Here is a 23,554-nt window from a genome sequence, read left to right as displayed (position 1 = left end):
AAACAACTATTGGAAGATTAATGGTGTGGTTGTTTATTTGGTGTCCTTGCAATCTCTTTTGGCAATTACATTATGTTTGTCCTTACAAGTAAATGAGGCCCGGTGTGCTGATCTGGGCATCTGCATGAGCAGGATTTTTAGAAAGGGAAGGTCTAGACTGTGTCGACCGAAGTCCAGCTGCCTCAAAAATACATTGAGAAAAAAGAAACTGCTTGAACAGAGAGGGGTTTCGTCACTGATTACAGCCTCAGCAACTCTGACCATTTTGTGTGTGTGTGTGGGGGGGGGGGGGGGGGGGGGGGGAGACTGCTTTTTGACCGAATTAAACAGCTATATAGGGGTGCAAACTAATGACTACGCATTCTTACACGGATTACAACTAATTTTGAGGGTAGAATGATGGAAATACATGTTAAAAAGGTCTCAGGTTAACACATTTTGCCCGAATATCTGTAGACTATCGTTTTTGCACGAATTTAAGGACTTAATCCAGCACTGCGGGGGTATTTAGCTCGGTCGGTTGAGTGCTCGCTTGGGGTGCTTGCGTTGCAGGATCGAACCACCTCTGTGGGTCCATTCAGCTGATTGGGTTTTTCTCGTTCCAACCAGTGTACCATAACTGGACAAAGGCCGTGGTACGTGCTTTCCTGTCTGTGGGGATGTGCATATAAAACATTCCTTGCTGCATGACCGGCCTCGGTGGCGTCGTGGTTAAGCCATCGGTCTACAGGCTGGTAGGTACTGGGTTCGGATCCCAGTCGAGTCATGGGATTTTTAATCCAGATACCGACTCCAAACCCCGAGTGAGTGCTCCACAAGGTTCAACGGGTAGGTGTAAACCATTTGCACCGACCAGTGATAACTGGTTCAACAAAGGCCATGGTTTGTGCTATCCTGCCTGTGGGAAGCACAAATAAGAGATCCCTTGCTGCCTGTCGTAAAAGAGTAGCCTATGTGGCGACAGCGGGTTTCCTCTAAATTACAGTTTCAGAATGACCATATTTTTGACGTCCAATAGCCGATGATAAGATAAAAAATCAATGTGCTCTAGTGGCGTCGTTAATAAAACAAACTTTACTTTAGGAAATATGTAGCGGATTTCCTCTGATGACTACAAATCAGAATTAGCAAATGTTTAACATTCAATAGCCGATGAATAATTAATAAATGTGTCCGAGTGGTGTCGTTAAACAAAACAAACTCTTATTTTCATCCAGCACGTGGGGACAGCCCCCGCCCTTCCCCTGTCTCGTACGCTTATGACTGACAACTGAGCACGTGTGTCACCTAGTGGCATGGGGCGGGACGTAGCCCAGTGGTAAAGTGCTCGTCTGATGCGCGGTCGGTATACGTTCGAACCCTGTCAGTGGGACCATTGGGCTATTTTTCGTTCCGGCCAGTGCACCACCACTGGTATATCAAAGGTCGTGGCATGTGCTGTCCTGTCTGTGGGATGGTGCAAATGAAAGATCCCTTGCTACGAATGGAAAAATGAAGCGGGTTTCCTCTCTCTAAGACTACATGTCAGAATTATCCAATTTTGACATATAATAGCCGATGATTAGTAAATAAATGTTCTCTAGCGGTGTTGTTAAATAGAGCAAACCTAGCGGCCGTTCTTGCTGACAGTGAGCTGGGACGTGAACTATATTTTACAATGTCTGGCAGACGACCGGGACGATGACTTCACCAAATAACAGACGCGTCGCCTGACATTTAGAAGAACAAAGGCTGGCTGTCGTCATGGACTACCAGTAATTTCCCACCTAATTTAAAAGCAGTTTCGTCTAATTCTGTTAGTTATTTCAGCAAGTAGAAAAGCAGCGTTGTTATTCTTGGTCAGTGCATATATACGTGACAATTACATAATGATAGGGTAAAGCTTCACAAGTGTACCGAGATGAATATGTTATTACAATCGGTGCTGCAAATATCGTATAACACGTGCTATACACATTAATTATTAGTACATGTACTTGCCTAAAATATACATTTTTGTAGGCCATAGAAATTACATGTATTAGAACATATAAGTATTTGGAGGCTTTCGTTGTTTGAAAAACAGAATTATCTACATTTTGTGTACATCTTTGCTGCCCCCCCCCCCCCCCCCCCCCCCCCCCCAGTTTAGGCAAGATACGCCACTCTATATTTCTGGATTCGGTATTACAAGTATACGGTTTTTGTTTTGTTATTGGTTAGTGGAAAACTGTTGGATATGAATCATCATATATAGAGAATAATAAACGAGTGGCCGTTACATACCATCTCACAACGAGTTGTTTTAAAATGTATCTAACGAGTGAAAGCGGCCTTTGATATACCAGTCGTGATGGACTGGCTAGAACGAGAAATAGCCAAATGGGCCCACCGACGGGGATCGATCCCAGGCCGACCGCGCATCGAGCGAGCGCTTTACCACTGGGCTACGTTCCGCCCGAGTAGCCGTTAGAGACCATTTATCTTGCAACGAGTTATTTAAAATGTATCTAACGAGCGAAAGCGAGTTGTATACGTTTTTAAACAACGAGTTGTAAGATAAATGGTATCTAACGGACACGAATGTAGTATTATTATTCTCACATATCCCCCAAAACCACGTTTTAAGCAGATTTTTACATCTTTTTCGACTAAAAGTTATTTATAGCCCTTGTGCTAGTAGCTAACTTACGCGTCATAGACGAATAGATTGTCAGGTTAACTATACGTCACAGTGTCATCGATTTCGATCGTGCTGTTTTTTTCATTGGATGTATGGCATTGGTGACCTGGTTATCACCTAGGATCAGCCAATCGTATGTCTTGAACTTGTTAACAAACGTACATATGTTAACAAGTATGTGTTATCAAAAATAACGAAACCAACGGGTGTGTAAGAAACCATATAACAGCTCGCTTTCCACAACTTAATGACAACAGCTAATGATAACTGTATGTTAACATTAACATGGTAGCTTGTATCGTTTTTAAATGTAAAATTCAATAAAACAAACCCCTTCTGTATTGATATCCTACAATATTCCTTGAAAATGTATAAAATGTTTGCTTGAAAGTGTAAGAAACCAAATTGCTTTAAGACTGAAAAGTTAAAGGTAAAGTTTGTTTTGTTTAACAACTCCACTAGAGCGCATTGATGTATTAATCATCGGCTACTGGATGTCAAGCATTTGGTAATTTTGACCTATAGTCTTAGTAAAGTTTGTTTTGTTTATATACCATGGCCTTTGACCAGTTGTGGTGCACTGGTTCGAAAGAGAAAACACCCAATCAGTTGAACGGACCCACTGAGGAGGTTTGATCCTGCGACGCAAGCACATCAAGCGAGCGTTCAACCGACCAAGCTAAATTCCGCCCCTATACTATAGTCTTAGAGAGAAAATGCGCTACATTTTTTTAGTAGTAGCAAGAGATTTTTTATATGCACCATCCCACAGACAGGATAGCACATACCACGACCTTTCATATACCAGTCGTGATGCACTGGCTGGAACAAGAAATAACCCAATGGACTCCATTGACAGGAATCCATCCCAAACCGACCGCACATCAATGAGCGCTTTACCACTGGGCTACATCCCCCCCCCCCCCCCCCATGAAAATAACATTGATGATGTATGTTTTCTTGTTTCTTTATAAGATTAAATAACAAACATTTTGTAATAATCGAGAATAACATTTCTTGTCAATAAAACTCCATAATGGATTTATTTATTAATAGGCAGTTAAACAACATGGAATTTAATTTAAAACGGATTGTCAAACAAGAGCTACCTTGTTATATTTTGTCATCGTCTAACAAAAACCCACCAAGATGACCTTCTCTGAAGGCTTTCAAAACAATCATGGCAGCCTCCTTAAAATTGGGCATCATCTTGTACTCATTTGTCGCTACGTCCTTGACCTTGTTGACCTTCTTTTTCTCGAAGGCGACATGAGCGAGCAGTTCGAGGTGGCTGTCGGTGGGTGCATCCATCTGGTAGTAGTCGACATATCTGAACAGTCCGCGTCGGTTCATCCAATACAGAAGGTAGTCCACGATATTTTCTTCTTCCACTAAATAATCAGGCAGACAGCTACACAAAGCCAATCTCATGCCCGTCTCAATGTCCGGGATTTTTGGTGTCAGAATGCCAGGCGTGTCCACAATATACATTGGAGGCTCTGTCTTAACTTTTATCTTGGACATGACACTACGAGTGACGCCTGCGATGGCGCCAACGGAACTCGCCTTCCCTTTCCTCCCCAGGTTTGCCCAACGAAGCGTGTTGATCAATGTTGACTTGCCGACGTTCGGCACACCGATCACTAAAATATTGAACTCGTTCAGCCCTTCTCTGCTGAAGCGAGGTCTCGATTCAGTCAGTTCTATTATTTTCGGAAGGATCCGCGTTTTTAAGAACTTGTTCTGTTGAAATTGTCTGAGATCCGTGAAAAACACAGTGTCCACTCCTTCAGAACGTAGCATGGTCGTGATGGTTTCCTTCTGAGACGAATTTAGGTCAACCAGGTCTGCCTTGTTCAGCAGCAGAAGATGGGGACGAAGGCTGAGGATATTCCTGGGCAATAAATAAATAAATAAATAATAATAATAGACATTCGTATACGTACGTGTATCAGGCACAAATCCAATATGTTGGCCCCTTCCCCTTCCCCAATCTAGTATTTAACGGATGAATATAATGCAGACCTTCTCGAGAAATATAATTTGGGGGAGTGATTAATTGTTCCTCATACTTAGATATTACCATATTGATACCATAAAGAGCAGCCAAAAATTTACTCCCCTTGAACTAGTCTCGGGGGAGTGACGGTGAGCGAGAGTGATAACTCCCTTTAAACGGCGCGGCCGGTCTTGCAAGGATCTTTTTGTGCCCATGTCGATCTCCGTACACACATCATTCTTGATTTTGTGTACAAAGATGAATTCCATAAATACAACCTCTATGGACGCCGCCATCTTTCTGATGACGACGGCGGCGAATGAGTGCTGATCTACACGGCGCTCGTATTTGTTTTTGTTTGTGTTTTTATTTTTTGTTGCTTTTTTTTTGTTGCTTTTTTCTTCTTATTCTTTTTTTTTTTTGGGGGGGGGGGGGGGGGGGGCAGCCCAGTGTAAGGCCACCATACCCCATCTTAACTGTTCCGTGCGATGTACGCGTTGCTTCTAATACGGTTAGAATGGCGAATACAATCGGATTGGCAAAACGCACTGGATGTTTTTATGTTTATATCTCAATGAAACCCCCAAAATAAACATATAATAACAGTTACTCTTTATTAATTTTAAACAATAAAGAAAACAGTTGAAACGAACCATTTAGTTGTTGAAGCATTGTACTGTCAGGGGTTAAAAATATACCATTGGAAAACTAAGGCGAATGCAGTTATGAACGTCGTGTTTTTTCTTTTTTTTTTGGATCAACCGAAACATTTAATTATAACAAAATAGTATAATTTACAAACAGGAATTAAAATGATAGACAGAAACAAACAGTAGGCCTATGGGTAGCCTATTTTGGTTTCTAGACGTTTCGTACCCAAACACGTTCGTACCATACCGTTTCGTAACCACTAGCATACCAGTTCGTAACCAATTAAATAATGTCATACATTACACCTAACATTAATATTTTTTTTAAATACACAATTATAATGTTATATTACAAACATATTGTAACATTTAGCAAAACATTTGTTGTAATAATCACTCAGTATCTTTTATAAGCATTAAATAAGCAATTATGTGCTGTGCATCACTGAAGCATGCCGTTTCGTAACCAAAAAGCATACCTTTTCGTAACCAAAAAGCATACCTTTTCGTAGCCAAAGAGCAATTCTTTTGTCTTGTAATTTGGTGTCGATTCCACAGTGCAGCGATGGTGTTTATTGTTATGCATAACCGTTCCGAGTTATCGATCGGAATATTTCGCAAGACCGATCCTCTCTTCGTACGTATATATGCTCAAAACAAAAACATTCATACACGCACACGTACTTACGTGCGCACACGCACGCACATATAACAAAAATATAATAAGATCTGATATCCCATGTTTTTGGAATGTGGACTTTTTTTTAGGTCTAATAATGCCTACATTGTCCGATATAATACATTTTTGATAGAAGAATACAACTTTTTGTTTTAATTTATGCCTTTGTTTGGTATGCCTTTGGGTACGAACTGGTATGCTTTTGGGTACGAACCGGTATGGTTATGAAACGACCTGATACCGCCTATTTTCTTCTTCTTTTAATGTGCCTATATCTAATTATGGTTCAAGTACGCTGTACTGGGGTTAATCATATACTGTTGAATTCCTGAATAAGCATGTACTTTCTAACTAGTCTTCAGTTACACTCATTCTGTTGTGATATTTTGCATAAATGAACTAAAGAAGGTGCAAAACTGTTACTATTAGTAAGTAAGCAACAATTCATCTCAACAAGTACCTGAAATTCGGGTTGCGTCCCGAGATGGGTATTCTGGCGTCGTGAACTTCTACAACACAGTCAATATCCTTTAGAGTGGCCTGGATCCTTTCCATTCCTTTCAACATGTGGCCCGGAAACCATTTCAAGGCCTGCGCGTTTGGGACAGTGAACGCCTGCCGAAAAGTCTTAGCGCTGTTGTATACATGTTTCGCCATGACTTGCTGAACAAAATAAACTTCACAGTTGTATATATCTCAGTATTGTTCGACTTGCATTCGCTCGTGCTCGTTCGCTATCATATTCAAAACAAATCAGGAGACATAACTCCTTACGTTAGATGGTTTCAAAACACCACATTAGGTTGAGTCACTTGTATATTGTATTTATTAGGTTGATTGGATGGTTTAATGAAATATTCTATTATTATTATTTTGTTTTCTGTGTATAACCTTAATTTAAATCACTGTTTTGCTGAGCTAAGCAGAGACATCACGCGTCATTAGCATGATAAATTTATCTTGGACAGTTTCACTCAGAATGCGATTGGGCCTTTAATAGTCTAGTCGATTGGAAGGACAGTTTTGGACATGTGCTATCCGCCTATGTATTGAGGGCGGGACATAATCTAGTGGTATAGAGCTCGCTTGTTGCGCTGTCGGCCTGGGATCGATCCCCGTCGGTGGGCCCGTTTGGCTATTTCTCGTTTCAGCCAGTGCACCACGACTGGTATACATATGAAAGGCCGTCGTATGTGCTGTGGGATGGTGCATATACAAGAAGGAAGGAAATATTTTATTTAACAACGCACTCAACACATTTTATTTACGGTTATATGGCGTCAGACATATGGTTAAGGACCACACATATATAGAAAGAGGAAACCCGCTGTCGCCACTTCATTTCGATTAGCAGCAAGGGATCTTTTATATGCACCATTCCACAGAGAGAGCCTTTGTTACACCAGTTGTGGAGCACCCAGTGGCGTAACCAGGGGTGGTGGCAGGGGGTACCTTTTCGCTTATTAATAACATTAAAAAGGTTCCTGTGTCATATCCCACTACACAGGTGCCCCCCCCCCCCCACACACACACCCCACCCCAATACAAAATCCTGTCTACGCCACTGGGAACACTGGCTGGAACGAGAAATAGCCCAATGGGACCACCGACGGGGATCGATCATAAACAGATTGCGCACCAAGCGAGCGCTTTATCACTGGGCTACGTCCCGACCCCTGGTGCATATAAGAGATCCCTTGCAACTAATGGAAAAATGTAACGGGTTTCCCCTCTTAGACTATATGTCAAATGGTTGACATGCAATAGCCGATGATTAACAAATCAATGTGCTCTAGTGGTGTCGTTAAACAAAACAATCTCTTTTATGTTGGCTTTACTCAGAGCTGTACAGAGACAAAACGGATGAACATTAATATTTGATTTCAGTTATAATGAATAAAATTTAAACTGTATTATTATTATTATTAATTTTATTTATTTATTTATTTATTTATTTATTTATTTTATTATTATTATTATTATTATTATTATTATTATATATATTTTTTTGTATCAGGCTTCTCGTTGGCGCCCCAAAGGCTGATGACGTGCACCAGCCCGACCTAAAAGAGCCCGGAGCGTTGTACAAGTGTTCCCCTTCAACAACTTCCTGTTGGCCAGTCGTCGTCGACGATTCCGGTATCATCTAATCAACATTGTCATCGTCGCGTATAGATTAGAGTTTTAAACTTGTAGATCTTCGTTCAAAATTTTATGTCCAAATTCCTTTTCTTTTTCTTTTTTCTTTTTTTTACATTATTAAATAGTCCGATCCTCTCTTCTTGCTCTCACTTATTTTTTGACTGTCCTAAATTTAAAATGCTCCGAATTATATAAATATTCGGCCAAGCAGTCAATTCCTTTTTATTTTTCGCTTGTTAACTTCTTTTTCTATCTTTTTAAATTCAATTAACTTTTTTACTAATTGCTATTTCCAAAATTCTGCCCATTTACAATTCTACACCCACTTCTGTCCCTCTTTGACAGTCTGTCTGTCTCTGTCGCTCTCTGTCTCTGTCTCTCTGTCTTATTTTTTCCTCTGTTAAGATAATAATTTTCCATTTCAGTGTAATCTCAATTCTAACTTTGTATTAAGTTTTAACAAGTCTGATTTTATTAAGCGTTCGGTGTGGAATGTTGGAAGTTATCTTCCAATATTATAATAATGATATTTAACGTTGATAGGTAACATTCGGCAGGTGATTCCAAAATGGAAGAATGTGACAGTTCACCATAGCAAGAACAAACAGTGGCTCGGCGCGACCTTGCAAGTTGACAACGCAAACGGCAAAGTTGTGGTATGTATACATTGTATTCAACTGTCACATATAATGATGAAGATTGGGTTTCATTGTACAGGATAATGTAATAATAATATTTCTTTTGAATTAATATTTTTTCATACCATGGAATTTACTACAAGATACTCATTTCTGACCCTATTGTTTTCAAAATTCCACATAAAAATTGTAATTTTGTTTTTTTCCAAAACACTTTTACTTTTCTTGTTACGTCAAACCAAACTGAAATTATTTACGAAAAACGTTTTTGTAAGAGGAAGGGACGGACAATAGTAATAAATTCGGTCCAGTCCGTTTTAAAATATCACCTTTAAGCCTATCTGCCAATAAACAATGTCAAAACCCCCTCTAACTGGTCATTTAATACAAATATTTAACGTATCCCAATTTACGCTTTACAGTATACAATATTGAAGTTATTTCCAAGAACTGATAAAGTAATTTAAAGGTGCATTACCTTCTAAACACATCATACGCCATCCGGTATATTCTTGGTTGTCTTAATATGTATATATGTAGGAGCGTACAGCATTAAAGTGCTGTGCCAGACCATACACTAAAATTTCAAAATTCCATAATTAAATGCTTTCTTAATTCATTGCAATAATATTTTACACCGATATGTAAATTAATAATTACGAAAATGCCCCATAAAAGTATTAAAACATCACTCCCTTAGAACACTGCCGGAAACGACCGAGTAAAATTCTCGGTAAAAACATTTGCCTGTAAATAGCCGTGACGTCACGAAGGGAACGCGCTTCACTGAAACCTACCACGAGATGACTTCCAGCGCAAGCGAAAGTGGGACCGACAGCGACTGCCAAGCTCATTGATCATGCGATTCTTCTTTCGATGATGAATAGTGTAGTAATGACGACTGGACTAATATTTGTGCAACACAACAAATAATGCCTTATCGGTTTGAACCTGGAACATCTTCCGACGAACCACCGGCCTGACAGATGACGATGAAAATGGTCGTGGAGACAGCTTACCACTAATTTACAACTTTTATTCTTGTTTTGTTCTTTAGCTTTTCGTGCGAATTATTTTGCTACACTGTATATTCTAATACTTGTGATGTAGTAGAAAAGACGATAAATAACTCTTGAATTCTGCGAGTCAAGTGGACCCGATATCGGTAATTTTATGAAATAAACAAAAACGACTTTTAGTCCGTCCCATCCCTCTATGAAGATGGGGTTTTTTGTAAATAATTTCAGTTTAGTTTGACGTAAAAAAAAAAGAAGTAAAAGTGTTTTGGAAATAAAAAAACAATACTATTTTTTGTGTGCAGTTGTGAAAACAGTCTGCTCAGAAATACATAGCACATTCCATAGTATGAAAAAAGGTTTTCTCTGTGGGAAGGTATAGTAAAATTAATTTAATGTATTTTCTTCTTTTTTTACCAAAAAACCCCTACAGTTTTGTAGAATGGGACGGACTAGGCTATAGATACTTACTTGTCTGTACTTTATTGTTTTAATGTTCTCGAACTGTAAAGAAAATCTCACAAATGAACGAGATGCAAACGACAACAAATCGGATCTCGATGATTGCACGAACCGTGCATGAGAAAACAAACTGACCGGAGTTGAAAGCATAACGCAATTTGGGACATTGACCATATGCACCCCAAGGTCGTTTCGGTGTGGATGGCGTCGGCTTGTTGTCATTTGTTTTGTGTCGCAGAAAAATTGTTGGTACGCATCTTTTTTTTAAATCCATAACACATGGTATTCCCATATCTCGCTTAAGCCGACAAGCCAGTTCGGATGAATCGAGACTAAAGTGTCTGCTGTTGCAACGGTCTCCGGCATTTTCTTCCTGTCCAGTATTTCCACGTTGTTTTAATCAAGTTCACACACAGCTTTCTCACAGCAACATTACTAGGAAATGCGTGAAGACTAAATTTATCGGCTTTTGTATTGCTACAGCCGCCACCAACACGCCGTTTAACCATAATAAACACAAAAGAAGCAATGAACAATGGCGCTGACTATCGAAAGGAGTTCCCTTCATGACGTCACGGAGCAAATCTTACGGAAATTCCCGAAACGAATTCAGCTGGTTCTGTTTTTCAGGGGAATATTTTTAAATGGAAAATATACCGGTATATAATTTTTTTACATTTTTTTTTATAATTTTCTAATCATATTAAATAATATCTTGATTGATATAGCTCAATACATCATACATCTGGAACAGCACTTTAAATAGAAAGGATTTAACATGTTGTAAAACGATCGTACGTTTAACGAAACGGTGTTCTCTAGGTTTGCGCCCCGAGGTGGAAAGATCGTGAGTACTACGTGCAGGGCCATGAGTTCATGAACGGGCTGTGTTACGAGTCGAGTTACGGCCTCACCTTCAACGACAGCAGCGCCTGGCCCGCTCTCGAATACTTCCGGAAACAGATTCACCAGACGGGCCACTATGTGTTCGGCATGGGGGCGCTAGGAACTTCAGCTTGCTATGCAAAGGTATGAAGTAGGTCCACCACTTGACAACAGTGGTAGCTTGTCTGGACTATGCTACCCTGTCTATAGGGTGGTGCATATAAGAGATCCCTTGCTACTAATGGAAAAATTTAGCGGGTTTCCTCTTTAAGGCTATATGTAAAAATTACCAAATGTTTGACATCCAATAGCTGATGATTAATAAATAAATCAATGTGCTCCAGTGGTGTCGTTAAACGAAACTTTTTTTGTCCGAACAATTTACGCCATAACACAATGGTAGACATTTATTACTATATACAGTGGACTCTGTCTAAACCGGATTCAAAACTAACAACAAATATTACAAATTTGGCAACATCTAAAGTTACACCAAAAATAATCACTTTATAAGGAATTCGTTTTTGTTATTCAATAAACAATCTTTCTTTGAACTGTATCATCTAGTGACTGGCGTAGTCAGGATTTTATATTGGAGGCCAACCCATATGTATGTATGTATGTATGTACGATTTTATAAAATTTAATATAGTTAAAAAAAGGTTTGATTGGTGGGGCATGGACCCCTTGGAACCCCTCTCGCTACGCCACTGTTTTTAGTAAATGGTATAACCACTTGGTAGTTTGTTGTATGTTCGTATTCATATAAAGACTACTCAATGCGTTTTAGTGTGATGGCGTCGCAATCCAAAAGTGATACTATCTATCTAGCGGATGCACGAACAAGACTGCAAAGTGTTTAGGTCCTGGATGATACTAATATTCATTTGCATTTACGACTTATACAGATTACCATATAGTTTGGCATATACATCAAATAACAGTCCTAAAATGGGTTGTACTCCTTTGCACCCCCACCCCTGTATCCGCCTTTCATGGGTAACAGTTGAAACACACCTAAGGGCGTTGTTTATATGTTTTTGTAGGATGGGTCGTTTCTCCTGCTTGGTGCCCCCGGCATAAATGACTGGACAGGTTAGTATAATATTATCCAATAAAAGCAGAACATGGTTTAACAAGCTTGATGCACGTTCGATATCTCTATTAACCCACAGTCATGGACAGACAGCTTAGATAAGTGAGGTATGTGTCAATGTGCTTGAAACTTATTACATTAATTAACCTTAATTCACAAGAGACCAATCCAGTGTCCACTAATCTTTAACCTTTGTTGTGGACAGATAGGTGTCGTATGTGCTCAAAACAGCATATTTCAAAAATTAATTAAATATAATAATCTTAAAACTTATGTAGTTTTATCTCGCACATTCCTTGGTAACGTGGAATTAAACTAATTGTGATATATGTTTTGGTCATCTCGAAGGTGTGCTACAACTCACAGCAAGAATGTAGGTCTTCATTAAAGGAACTCGCCCAAGTTACTAGGCAATACAAGATGATCGACTATTTTAAGTTTTTACCGTTAAAGTACATATTACTTACAATTTCTTGCTTAACTTATCAAATTTTGGAAATACAATGCATTACTGGTGTCATAAACAATGGAAACATATTTTTAAATGTGTGTTTGTTGTTTCTCAGGAGGACTGGTTTTAATTACTGGAGATCTCGAAAGCCGTCCTCACATCCACGAGCCTCCGAGGATACAATACAACAACTCGTACATAGGTTAGCATCCAGCTTTTCATTTATCTTAGTCCTATATATATTTATATATTTATTTCAATATAAATGTATCATGTTAATATAACTTATAGGTTATGCGAGTTTTTAGTACACAGTGTACAGAAAACATGATAAACAAGAATTATGATAAACTAAAATAATTTTGTTGATATTTGTGTATTTGTATTCTAAAGAAGGTGACAAGTTGTATCAGTCCAAACTGTCCCAACTGCCCAAGATGTTCCAATTCTAAAATGTATGTAGCAAGAGGGCCCAAAAGTTCCCAACTGCCAAATAGTGTGTTGTAGCAAAACATTATACGAATAACTGTTTATGTTTTATACACATACATACATCCATGCACGCACGCACACATTGACGATCTTATATAATTCAATAATAGCAGGGTTACAGATTACCTTCCATTTGATTTACTGTCATGTGCTAGTTTTAATTTAGTAAACTAGTCAGGGCAAACAGTTCAGTAGTTTAATAACATGTTTCGGCATTTTTGCCTTTTTCAAATTAACAATAAGATGACATCACATCATCTTGACGTCGTTGAGACAACCAGATTAATAATTATACATTTATCATTTTATCATTATGTTCAGGATCTGTAGTAGGTACAAAAATAATCTAAAATGAGCAGGTTAATGCATAGACCACTACTAACTGAACATATTGAAACTTTAAAGTACAATGTCACATTTCAAGTATAAAAAAATAATAATAGTGCATAGGCCCAAATGCATTTCTCAGCATTTATTCAGTGGATTATTTTGCAGATGTATATGTGTTAGTAAGAGTGTGGGACATCCACGTGTTAGTATTGTGACACTAGAATTCATATTGGTTTTTGATCGGCACTTTTTTTCTCCTCAGGAAATTTGCTTTGTGGCACCATGATTAATTGACATGGCTTAATTTCCCAGTGATTGATGTCTGCTTGGTGTTTCGGGCTATTAACAGATTGATTGGCTGTTCATGGAAAATGACGTCATTCGAGTTTGACGTCATTTCCATTCAAAAATATACCGCGCCACATATTCTTACGTCATTTCAATATCTAGTAATGGCGGAATTAAAGTTGCGTGTACAGTTTACAAAAACACGTTGTATTAAAGGGACACACCCTAGTTACGTTTATTTGTTAACCATTACGGCGTTGTTTTTCGCTATTAAACCCCATTTTTCACAAATAAAATTGCACTTTACTTACATTTTATTATTTAGAATACACATTTCCATTCACCTGAAGTGCTTTTTGGTAATCCTGATGTTTGTAAAACCACGAAATGCATTTTTTGCATTTTTTCACAAAACCTGTTGTCGAGAAAAAACCGTTAAGCAAGCGAGGTCCAATCTATTTTTAATGTCACAGACGTTGGTATATCACGTGACCGTTATCATTTTGGTTCGGTTTGTTTTCTCGTGCACGGTTCGCGCAATCAACATCCGATTTGTTGTTGTTCATTTGTGAGATTTTTCTTCACAGTTCGTGAACATTTTCAGTAACAATAAAGTTCAGACAAGTAAGTGTCTCAATACAAAACGTTACAAACCCTTAAAACCAATAATTTTGCTAAGTCTTACGATATCTGGAGAGGGGATACAACCAGGACAGAACAGTTGGAACATGTCCAGGAGAGGTGAAACGAACGCACCCCATGGCTGTGAAATTTGTCGTGACGTAGGCATTGTTGTGCTTCTACCGGTGACATCAGAATACTAACTTTCAAAATTATTTCAAGCAATTGGGACATGGGGATTCCCATGGTATTTATCGATATAAAACCTGCTTTTTCACTCCATTTGATAAAAACGTGATCTAAGTGTGTTACAGGTTTGTAGATTAACCAAATTATAATTCATTTTCGCTGGATGGAACTAGGGTGTGCGGCTTTAAGCTTGAGATTATATGATAAAGAAATTATTACACTCGTGTATTTCGGTATCGTCAATATCTATAATATTATTAGGAATAAAAATAATGTATTATGCTCGCCAGAGGCTCACATAATACAATTTTTATTCATAATATACGATATTGACGATACCGAAAAACACTCTGGTAATAATCTCTCTTTATCATATAATATCACATACTTTCAGAATTTGCAAATTAGATGTAAATTAATCAAGGTCATGACGCTACGTTTGTTGACATTTAAGCAAAGGTAATACGATGACACAAAAACATTTCAATAATAATTTTACACTGAAAGCGGTCCAGCGTTCAGAAAACGTTAAGCACTAGTTTATTTTTATGTAAGGATATCCAAAATGATGTATATAAATGACAAATAAACTTCTTGCACTTTGAAGGTCTTGACTTTCATTCATATTCCTCTGTATTTTCATGCAATTAAAATATGTCTGTCATGTTCACAAATTTTGGGATTCTCCTTTTTCGGGCTCTGCTCTGGTTTCTCCATCAGTATGTCCACCAGCTCTCATGGTATAATATCACCAACTGTCCATTTCTTCTGCAGTGTTCCTTTAGAAATGACATAGCCATGACGATCTGGTTTGAAAACAGCCTGGACTGCTTGGTAAGACTCATACCAAATGACATCGTTGCAATTCGTTCTCCGTATGCGCCTTTTCAGGGAACACCTCTACATGACGGGTGGAAAAGGCTGGTGTATACTGTATTTCAATATTATCAACCTTGGTTTGGCAACAAACATCTCCAGATATTTCTCAAGTCATTATTTGTTTGTGTTATTCACACCTTCACTCCCATAAAGAAGGAACCTATATATGAAATGGTCTACTTCTTAAATATATGAACATCAATTTCTGCTATCTTCCATAAGCTAAAAGCATTTCAAAGAAGTCTTGTTGTTGCTTGAGAATATTAAAAAACCATCAGTTTTCCATTCTGCATAAAACACTATTGACATCATAGCCAGTAAAGGCATGTACAGCAGGGATTGTTAGTCAGTGTCTTCCTTGCATCTTTAATGATGCTGTGCACATCTATAAGATGTCTCTTGTTGCCAAATTGAGTGTATAAAAATGGTCATATCTGGCGGCAGTGTATAGACATTGAAGAATAATATTTGTCTTCATCTTCGTGTGTACTTTACAACCCCCTCAGACATGGTTTGCATACCACCAGAACGTGAAACATGCACTTTTTTCTCACATATAGAACCTTCTTCCCAAGACGTTGGGGACAGTTATCCTTTTTAATTTAAAACTTATGTCTTCCAATCTCTTGAGACCTTTGTTGGGAATTCTTAGATCAAATGTGGCTTGGAAAAACCCCTTCCCGATGAGAAATTTAGTGCCAAACCACGAGTGTTGTTATTATGCTACATAGTCCATGGGCCAGAGGACAATTTTCATGATTTGGTACCACCCAGAGGGACAAAGGCTCATAGGTTTTTTTTTGATAGGTCTATGCATGTAGATAATAAAATGAGGTGATAGCCTTCCGTATCAAGTAGCTTTCTGTCATTTTCACCCTGAAAATTGAATAGTGTGCGAAAAAAATTCCGAAGCAGATTTTGGGAGTAGGGGAAACTGAATTTGGAATAACTTTCCTTATAATCACCCTATCATAATAATTCACCACTCAAAATGTGTGTTTTGAAGCCCTCTAACGATTACATGTCATAATATGCAAATGAACCACAAAAGTAGGTCATCAGAGGTCAAAAGGTCACCGATTTTGAGTCATGCTAAAAATTTGTGGATTTCAGCATTGCCTCGTCATCTATTAGCACATTTGCGAAAATCAGGCCAAGAAATGGCTGGAAACTGTGTCAGAAGGAATTTCCAACAATGTAAAGGCACCCATGTTCAGCCATCTAGAAAAATATTGAAACGGAAACAAACGAGCCACGGTCAGTCTTTGCAGAAATTGATACTTTTATGATATATCAAATTTACCATCAACATTAACTAGCACAACACCCTATTAGAACAAACAAACACTCAAAATGTTTATTATGAAGTGCTCTTGGCATCTGATGTTTGAAAGAAAATTATTATTGGCATGTATAAAAGTAGGTCTTCAGAGGTCAAAAGGTCACTATTCAGTTTTCTATGATTTGATGGTACCAACCAAGCTCATTCTGAAAAATAAGGATGGAAACGGCAATGAGAAAGTCATAATAAACACCTGTGGTTGTGTCTGAGCACCCTAATTCAGTTTTTGTTTTCAGATTGAACAGGTACTGGCTAGTGGAAATCTTGAAATTCCATCAACTTTTCATTGAACTGATCTTTAAAAAATTATTACTCGCCATTCAAACTATTGTCAATAGATGGCACTAGCTGTCTATTTCTAGTTCAATTTCTAAGTATCTTTGCAGCTTTGGCAACATGTACTTGGTAAGTTTGCAGCCCTGTAATACATAGGCAATATATACATTATTCATAAACTGTGATCTGCAGTAATAAAATGTATCTTATCTTATTGTATCGTATACATCTAGTGCCAAATCCACTTAGACTATTGTAACAACACTATAGTATTTGAGGGTCACAGGTTTGGTACTGCATATAGGAATGCAGGACTGGCTTTATCAAAAGACCGCCCCTACCCCTGGTCATCTATTGGGACATTTGCCAAACTCAGGCTTAGAAATAGCTGGAAACTATGTCAGAAGGAATTTCCAACAATTTAAAGCACCCATGTTGAGCCATCTAGAAAAATATTGAAACGGAAACAAACGAGCCACGGTCAGGTTTTTGCAGAAACTGATACTTTTATGATATATCAAATTTACCATCAACATTAACTAACACAACAAACACCGTATTAGAACAAATAAACACTCAACACATTTATTATTAAGTGCTCTTGGCATCTGATGTCTTTTAAAGAAAATTATTATTGGCATGTATAAAAGTAGGTCATCAGAGGTCAAAAGGTCACTATTCAGTTTTCTATGATTTGATGGTACCAACCAAGGTCATCCTGAAAAATAAGGATGGAAACGACAATGAGAAAGTCATAATAAACACCGTTGGTTGTGTAGGAGCACCATAATTCAGCTTTTGTTTTCAAATTGAACAGGTACAGGCTAGTGGAAATCTTGAAATTCCTTCAAAGTTTCATTCAAATGATCTTTAAAAAATGATTACTCCCCATTCAAACAATTGTCAATAAATGGCACTAGCTGTCTGTTTCACTTTCACCAAATGGAGGTAGAATGTAATCCTTTGCATTTAGTTCAATTTCTAAGTATCTTTACAGTATTTGAGGGTTACAGGTTTGGTACTGCATATAGGAATGCAGGACTGGCGTTATCAAAACACCACACCAACCCTCTGGAGTAGATGCAATTTATTCATTCTGTCCACTGATGAATAGCAGGTTGAGCAATAGTGGGTGCATCCTAAGATGATGAAATGGTTTTCATTGTTATTCCATTCTGGCAGGTCACTGGTCTTATTATAAAAACTTACGATGAAGAGCTGGAGTGTGGATCATGTGCATATACTTTGGTGTAAGGCAAAGACACGGGTGTTAGGTAAAGGCACTGGTCACATCAGGGTAGCAGTTCCATGCACCCCGTGCGGTCCTTTTACCTTTTTTGCAAAGAAAGCAGGAGTGTTATATCCTGTTAAGCTATGGAAAAGAAGCAGGGACATGTACATGTATGTATCTTTACCCAGGACGTCATATATACCATTGATTTGATGATATGTAAAGAATTTACCGTACCACAGGCCATATTCTCACATTTGTTTTACCCAAGGTAAACAAATGATGGAACTTGCCAGTTGGGACAACATATATATTTGTGTTAACAGTGCGCACATGATGGCTGGTACAGTCGTTCATAATAACGTTCTGCACATGAATTAAAAGTGTGATGTCTGATTCCTCATAGTCACATGGTGGCATTGAACGAACATTTGCTTGAATAATAACTGTGGCTCCAAACGTAATGGTTATTTCTCTTCGTGGCAGTCTACGGTGGCAATATTGGTAGTGTGGAGTATTATTTAGTTCCTCTTTGTTGGCTGGATCACGTAAAATATCAGTCCAGTTTCATAGAACCTTGTTTTTACAAGTAACCTGACATTTCATGAGTATGCTAGCAACGTCTTATTTTTTCTTTTGACGTAAACATAATTATATGGATGATAAATAGATGAATGGTGAAACCACAGTACTTCCATTTCGGTATGGGACTACTGACAGAGCCGTGTCCCGTGTTCTTCGTCAGATGATCTCAGTATCACCCGAGCCCGGGATACACGAATCCTATAGTCTTTGTCGAGTAATCATTCCCATGACGGGTCAAACATTCGGGGCAAAACCATAATTGCATCCAATACCGACATCCTTGCGTTGGTATAGGACACATAAGCATCCACGGAAGAAAAGCAAAGAAAAGGTATTCAAGGAAGCAGGCATCATGTTTAAAGTGAAATCCCTGGCCTTGCTGCTCACCAAACATCTTCAGGGGATGTTAACACTACTTTGCTTCTTCTTTTTTCGGAAAAAAATAGATAGCCAGTCTGATGTGCATGGCACTGCTACCCTGATGTGACCTGTGTCGTTACCAATATGACACTCAACTCTTACACCAAAGCAAACACAAATGGTCCATATCCCCTGCTACTTAAATGCATCATAGTTATCTTGTATGATAAATTCACCAACCTGAAAATTGTCAATGAAGCAAAGGGAAGATGATAGAAACCATTTCATTTACACCAGGATGCCCGACTGAGTATCCAAAACAGGTTGCCTACCAAGATGAATTATGGCTCACCAGTGAACAGTTACCAAAATGCACCCACTCGGAGGAGGGGTGGGGATGGACTTTTGACAAAGACAGCCTTTCTACTTGTAGCCTATAAGACCTGCAATACGTTAAGTGGGTGTCATCCCTTTACGGCTGTCTCAATTGCAATAGGTCTTAAAGATAAGATTATAACATTACCTACATAATAATGGAAAAGTAGGTACAATCTTTACTTGGGACGTTTGGGTGCTTAATAAATGGATTTGCTTAAAATTACACGCCCAAGCTTCTGTTAGTAATAATAGAAAAATAGGTAAAGTGTTTCTTAAAGTGTAATTATTAAGTATGGTTTCCGTAGATGTGTCCCAAGCTATTTTGAGTTATTATTTTAATGGCTGGCCAAAAACATGATGCTAGCGTGCTGAACATTGAAAATGTCCAGCATGACCAAATATAGGTGACCTTTTGACCTCTTTAGGCCTGCTTCATGCTTTAGTTACTCAAAAAGATACACAATTGCTTTGTAATAAACATTTTGTGAGACTTATTGTCATTATAGTGTGATTTAAGGTTGATGTTGGTGTTAGTACTGATATATCATAAAAGTATAAATTTCTGCAAAAACGTACCTTGGCTCATTTGTTTCCGTTTCAATATTTTTGTAGATAGCTGAACATGGGTGCCTTTAAATTGTTGGAAATTCCTTCTGACACAGTGGCCAGCCATTTCTAGGCCTGATTTTGGCAAACGTGCTAATAGATGACGAAGCAAAGTTGAAATCCGTAAATTTTGAGCTTGACCCAAAATCGGTGACCTTTTGACCTCTGATGACCTACTTTTGTGGTTCATTTGCATATTATGATAGGTAATCGTTAGAGGGCTTCAAAACACACATTTTGAGTGGTGAATTCCTATGATAGGGTGATTCTAAGGAAAGTTATTTCAAATTAAGTTTCCCCTACCCCCAAAATTTGCTTCGGATTTTTTCCCGCATACTATTCAGTTTTCAAGGTGAAAATGACAGAAAGCTACTCGATACGGAAGGCTATCACCTCATTTTATTACCTACATGCATAGACCTATCAAAAAAACCCTATGAGCCTTTGTCCCTCTGGGTGGTACCAAATTCTGGTCTGGCCCATGGACTAACAGTGGATTTAGATGCAAGTCTTCCATCATGCAGAGATTACACAAAAATACACTGTACCAATAAAGCAAATTGCAAGAGAGCAAATTGCCATGGTCTCATTTTGGTATTAGTAATATCAGACAGTCATGGGTATTCCTGAACCAAAAGGACATAGCTGAGACATGTCCAAAGAAATACGGAAGCTGAAGTGGATGGTTTGTGATCTGATGCTACAAGAGCTGTTGACATATTAAGGGAGTAACAAGTGCAAAGGCTCAGTGGAAATAGAAGAAATTACAGAAATTGTGAACATGATAGACGTTATATTTGAGTCAGATTATAAGACTTAAGTAGGAATGAACATCAAGTGCTCGATATGCCTGATGATAATATTTGATGTCAATTATATACACCTAAGCATAAATTAAGTACAATTTAAATAGAAATGTGTTTTCAAAAATGTTTCATAATATTAAATTTATGAATATAAACCCCATATACTGAACCATATTTGAATAACGTTGCCTCCATATGTTAAAAAACGAAACCGGCATTTTTTTTATATAATAAAAGGTTCAGGCAATCCTATACATGTGTAGACATAGAAATTAATGCATTCTTGGCACTGCTTAACGTATGTTGAGAAGTATATAATTATTCCTACCATATATTATATGGTTTGTAGTTGTTATGAAAATCTACTTTCTAACATGAAAAGAAGGTAGTAGAATATTGTAGAAAATTGTGAATTTCACATACATGTACATCATATTTGGATCAAATAATAATTGAGAATTGCAAATGAAAGTTAAGATTTTCCTAGTGCTAGATACGCCTGATGACAATATTCCATGTATTTGTCAATTATATACACCAAAACATAAGTTAAGCACAATGTAAGTAGAACTGCAATTCTAAAATATTGCAAAGAGTGCAAAAAAAAAAACCCCCCCCCCCCCAAAAAAAAAAAAAACCCCCAAAAAACCCCCAAACAAACAAACACCCAACAACAACCCAAAACAAAAACAAAACAAACAACAACAACAAACAACCCCAGACCATTGTAAAATGAACTGTTGTGAGCTAGGTGAATTGTACATGTAATGCACACATGCCTCGGAATGGTACGTAAATTCACTTTGTGTTTAATATAAAGATGTTCAAAATATTCATATACATGGTTTGAACAGCATGTGCTGCATCATGTTTGAATAATGAAGCTTTCATATATTGAATACAGTACACATTTAATTATAAAAGATCAGTACGGTATGTACATACACATGTAGTTTAGCATGAATAGCATTAATAATATGGTCTTACACATGTTCAAAATATGTCTGGATGTTAACTTCAATACTGCCTTTCAGTTTTTCCATACACTATGTAATATCCAAGGCATGTCACTTTCATTGCCTCACTATACTTAGTCAGATGCCAAATATTGATTTAAAAAAAAAAAATGTGGAATACGGTAATCCAGCTTTCAAGTGAAAGCAGTGATATAGTTCAGAATTATATTCAAATATTTCTGAAAATTAGGTAGAATATTCACCTTGATCAGAAATTGGCTCTGTTAAAAATAAATAGGGTACCCACCAACAGATTGCCTGCAGACAACCTGATTTGAATTTCTGTGTGGGTGGTGGTGGGGGGGGGGGGGGGGGGGGGTATAGTGATCCCACGGTCTAGATTAACTTGAATGTGATTTCTACCATATGATTTGATTTCTGGATATGTATTAAAACCAGTAAAATCTAGTTTGTCGTATTTTAGAAATGTAGTGTTTCTCTTGTCCACCAGTATACATGCTAATGAACAGAGTGTGTTTAGGGTATTCGGTAACAGCAGCTCGACTGACATCCGACGGAGAGTTTATTGTGGCAGGAGCGCCGCGAGCGGACAATAAGGGGAAGGTAAGTCTATAAATACCCATATGCCCCTTTATAATTATTAATAGTAGTTGGCGCAGTGGTTAAACCATCGGACTACAGGCTGGTAGGTACAGGGTTCGCAGCCCGGTACCGGCTCCCACCCAGAGCGAGTTCTTAAGGGCTCAATGGGTAGGTGTAAGGCCACTACACCCTCTTCTCTCTCACTAACCTCTAACCAACTAACAACTAACCCAGTGCCCTGGACAGACAGCCCAGATAGCTGAGGTGTGTGCCCAGGACAGCGTGCTTGAACCTTAATTGGATATAAGCACGAAAATAAGTTGAAATGAAATGAAATAGTAGTTACTATTTTAATTATAGCTTAACAATATCTGTGAACATGTTTAAGTCACTCTCCACCATTGTACTGCACTATTGTATATACATGTATATATTAATTTATATGTTCAATACTGTTTTTATGCAATTAAGCTGTAAAGTTTAACGCAATAAAGAACTTGAACTTGAACTTGAACTCAACCCTGGCAGTTTTTTTTTTTTACGGCATTTTAACCACCGTTTTGTGGTTGATATGTAAGAGAGGAGTTTAAAAAATAATTTGTCCTTATTACATAAGTAAATAAATAATTAACTAAGAAAAGTAACATAGAAAATCGAAAGTTCCATGGCAGAAAATAAATGCCGCGAACAAAAAAGAAATTACCGCGGAATTCGCCACTGTATTGCCGATTAATTATTAGGATTGCTTACTGGGCGAAATCATGCGAGTTTCACTTTTAAGTAGGAAAGCTGTGAATATGATAGTAGTAACAGCCAAAGTTACTGTACATATTTATGACGTGATCAGTATTGTTAAGTTATAACCCACCCCACCCCATAATACGTAATGGTAAAATACCTGTAATTTTACTGGTTGTAATCCAGTCATGTTA

The 23,554-nt window shown here is 37.9% G+C and overlaps 2 protein-coding genes across 3 annotated transcripts in view; one reads left to right on the top strand and one right to left on the bottom strand.

The window, feature by feature from the left end:
• The window catches only part of LOC121380926 (integrin alpha-4-like), an 81,731-nt gene that overhangs the window by 15,588 nt on the left and 42,589 nt on the right, over window positions 1-23,554 (top strand). For both annotated transcript variants that reach the window (XM_041509965.1, XM_041509964.1), the window contains exons 2-7: window positions 8,008-8,129; window positions 8,676-8,788; window positions 11,071-11,277; window positions 12,180-12,228; window positions 12,796-12,882; window positions 22,561-22,643. In XM_041509965.1, the coding sequence (XP_041365899.1) occupies window positions 8,008-8,129; window positions 8,676-8,788; window positions 11,071-11,277; window positions 12,180-12,228; window positions 12,796-12,882; window positions 22,561-22,643 (661 nt within the window). The remainder of the gene's footprint in view (window positions 1-8,007; window positions 8,130-8,675; window positions 8,789-11,070; window positions 11,278-12,179; window positions 12,229-12,795; window positions 12,883-22,560; window positions 22,644-23,554) is intronic.
• Window positions 3,680-6,748, bottom strand: LOC121380928 (mitochondrial ribosome-associated GTPase 1-like). Its single transcript, XM_041509966.1, has 2 exons — window positions 6,451-6,748; window positions 3,680-4,556 (listed from the first exon to the last, which is right to left on the bottom strand). The coding sequence occupies exons 1-2, from the start codon at window positions 6,645-6,647 to the stop codon at window positions 3,776-3,778; spliced, it is 978 nt and encodes a 325-aa protein (XP_041365900.1). The 5' UTR covers window positions 6,648-6,748; the 3' UTR covers window positions 3,680-3,775.

Source organism: Gigantopelta aegis, chromosome 9, assembly GCF_016097555.1.
Source record: "Gigantopelta aegis isolate Gae_Host chromosome 9, Gae_host_genome, whole genome shotgun sequence".
Lineage (NCBI taxonomy): Eukaryota > Metazoa > Mollusca > Gastropoda > Neomphalida > Peltospiridae > Gigantopelta > Gigantopelta aegis.
The sequence above is the reverse complement of the archived record's forward strand: the minus strand, read 5'-3'. Positions and strand labels throughout refer to the sequence as shown.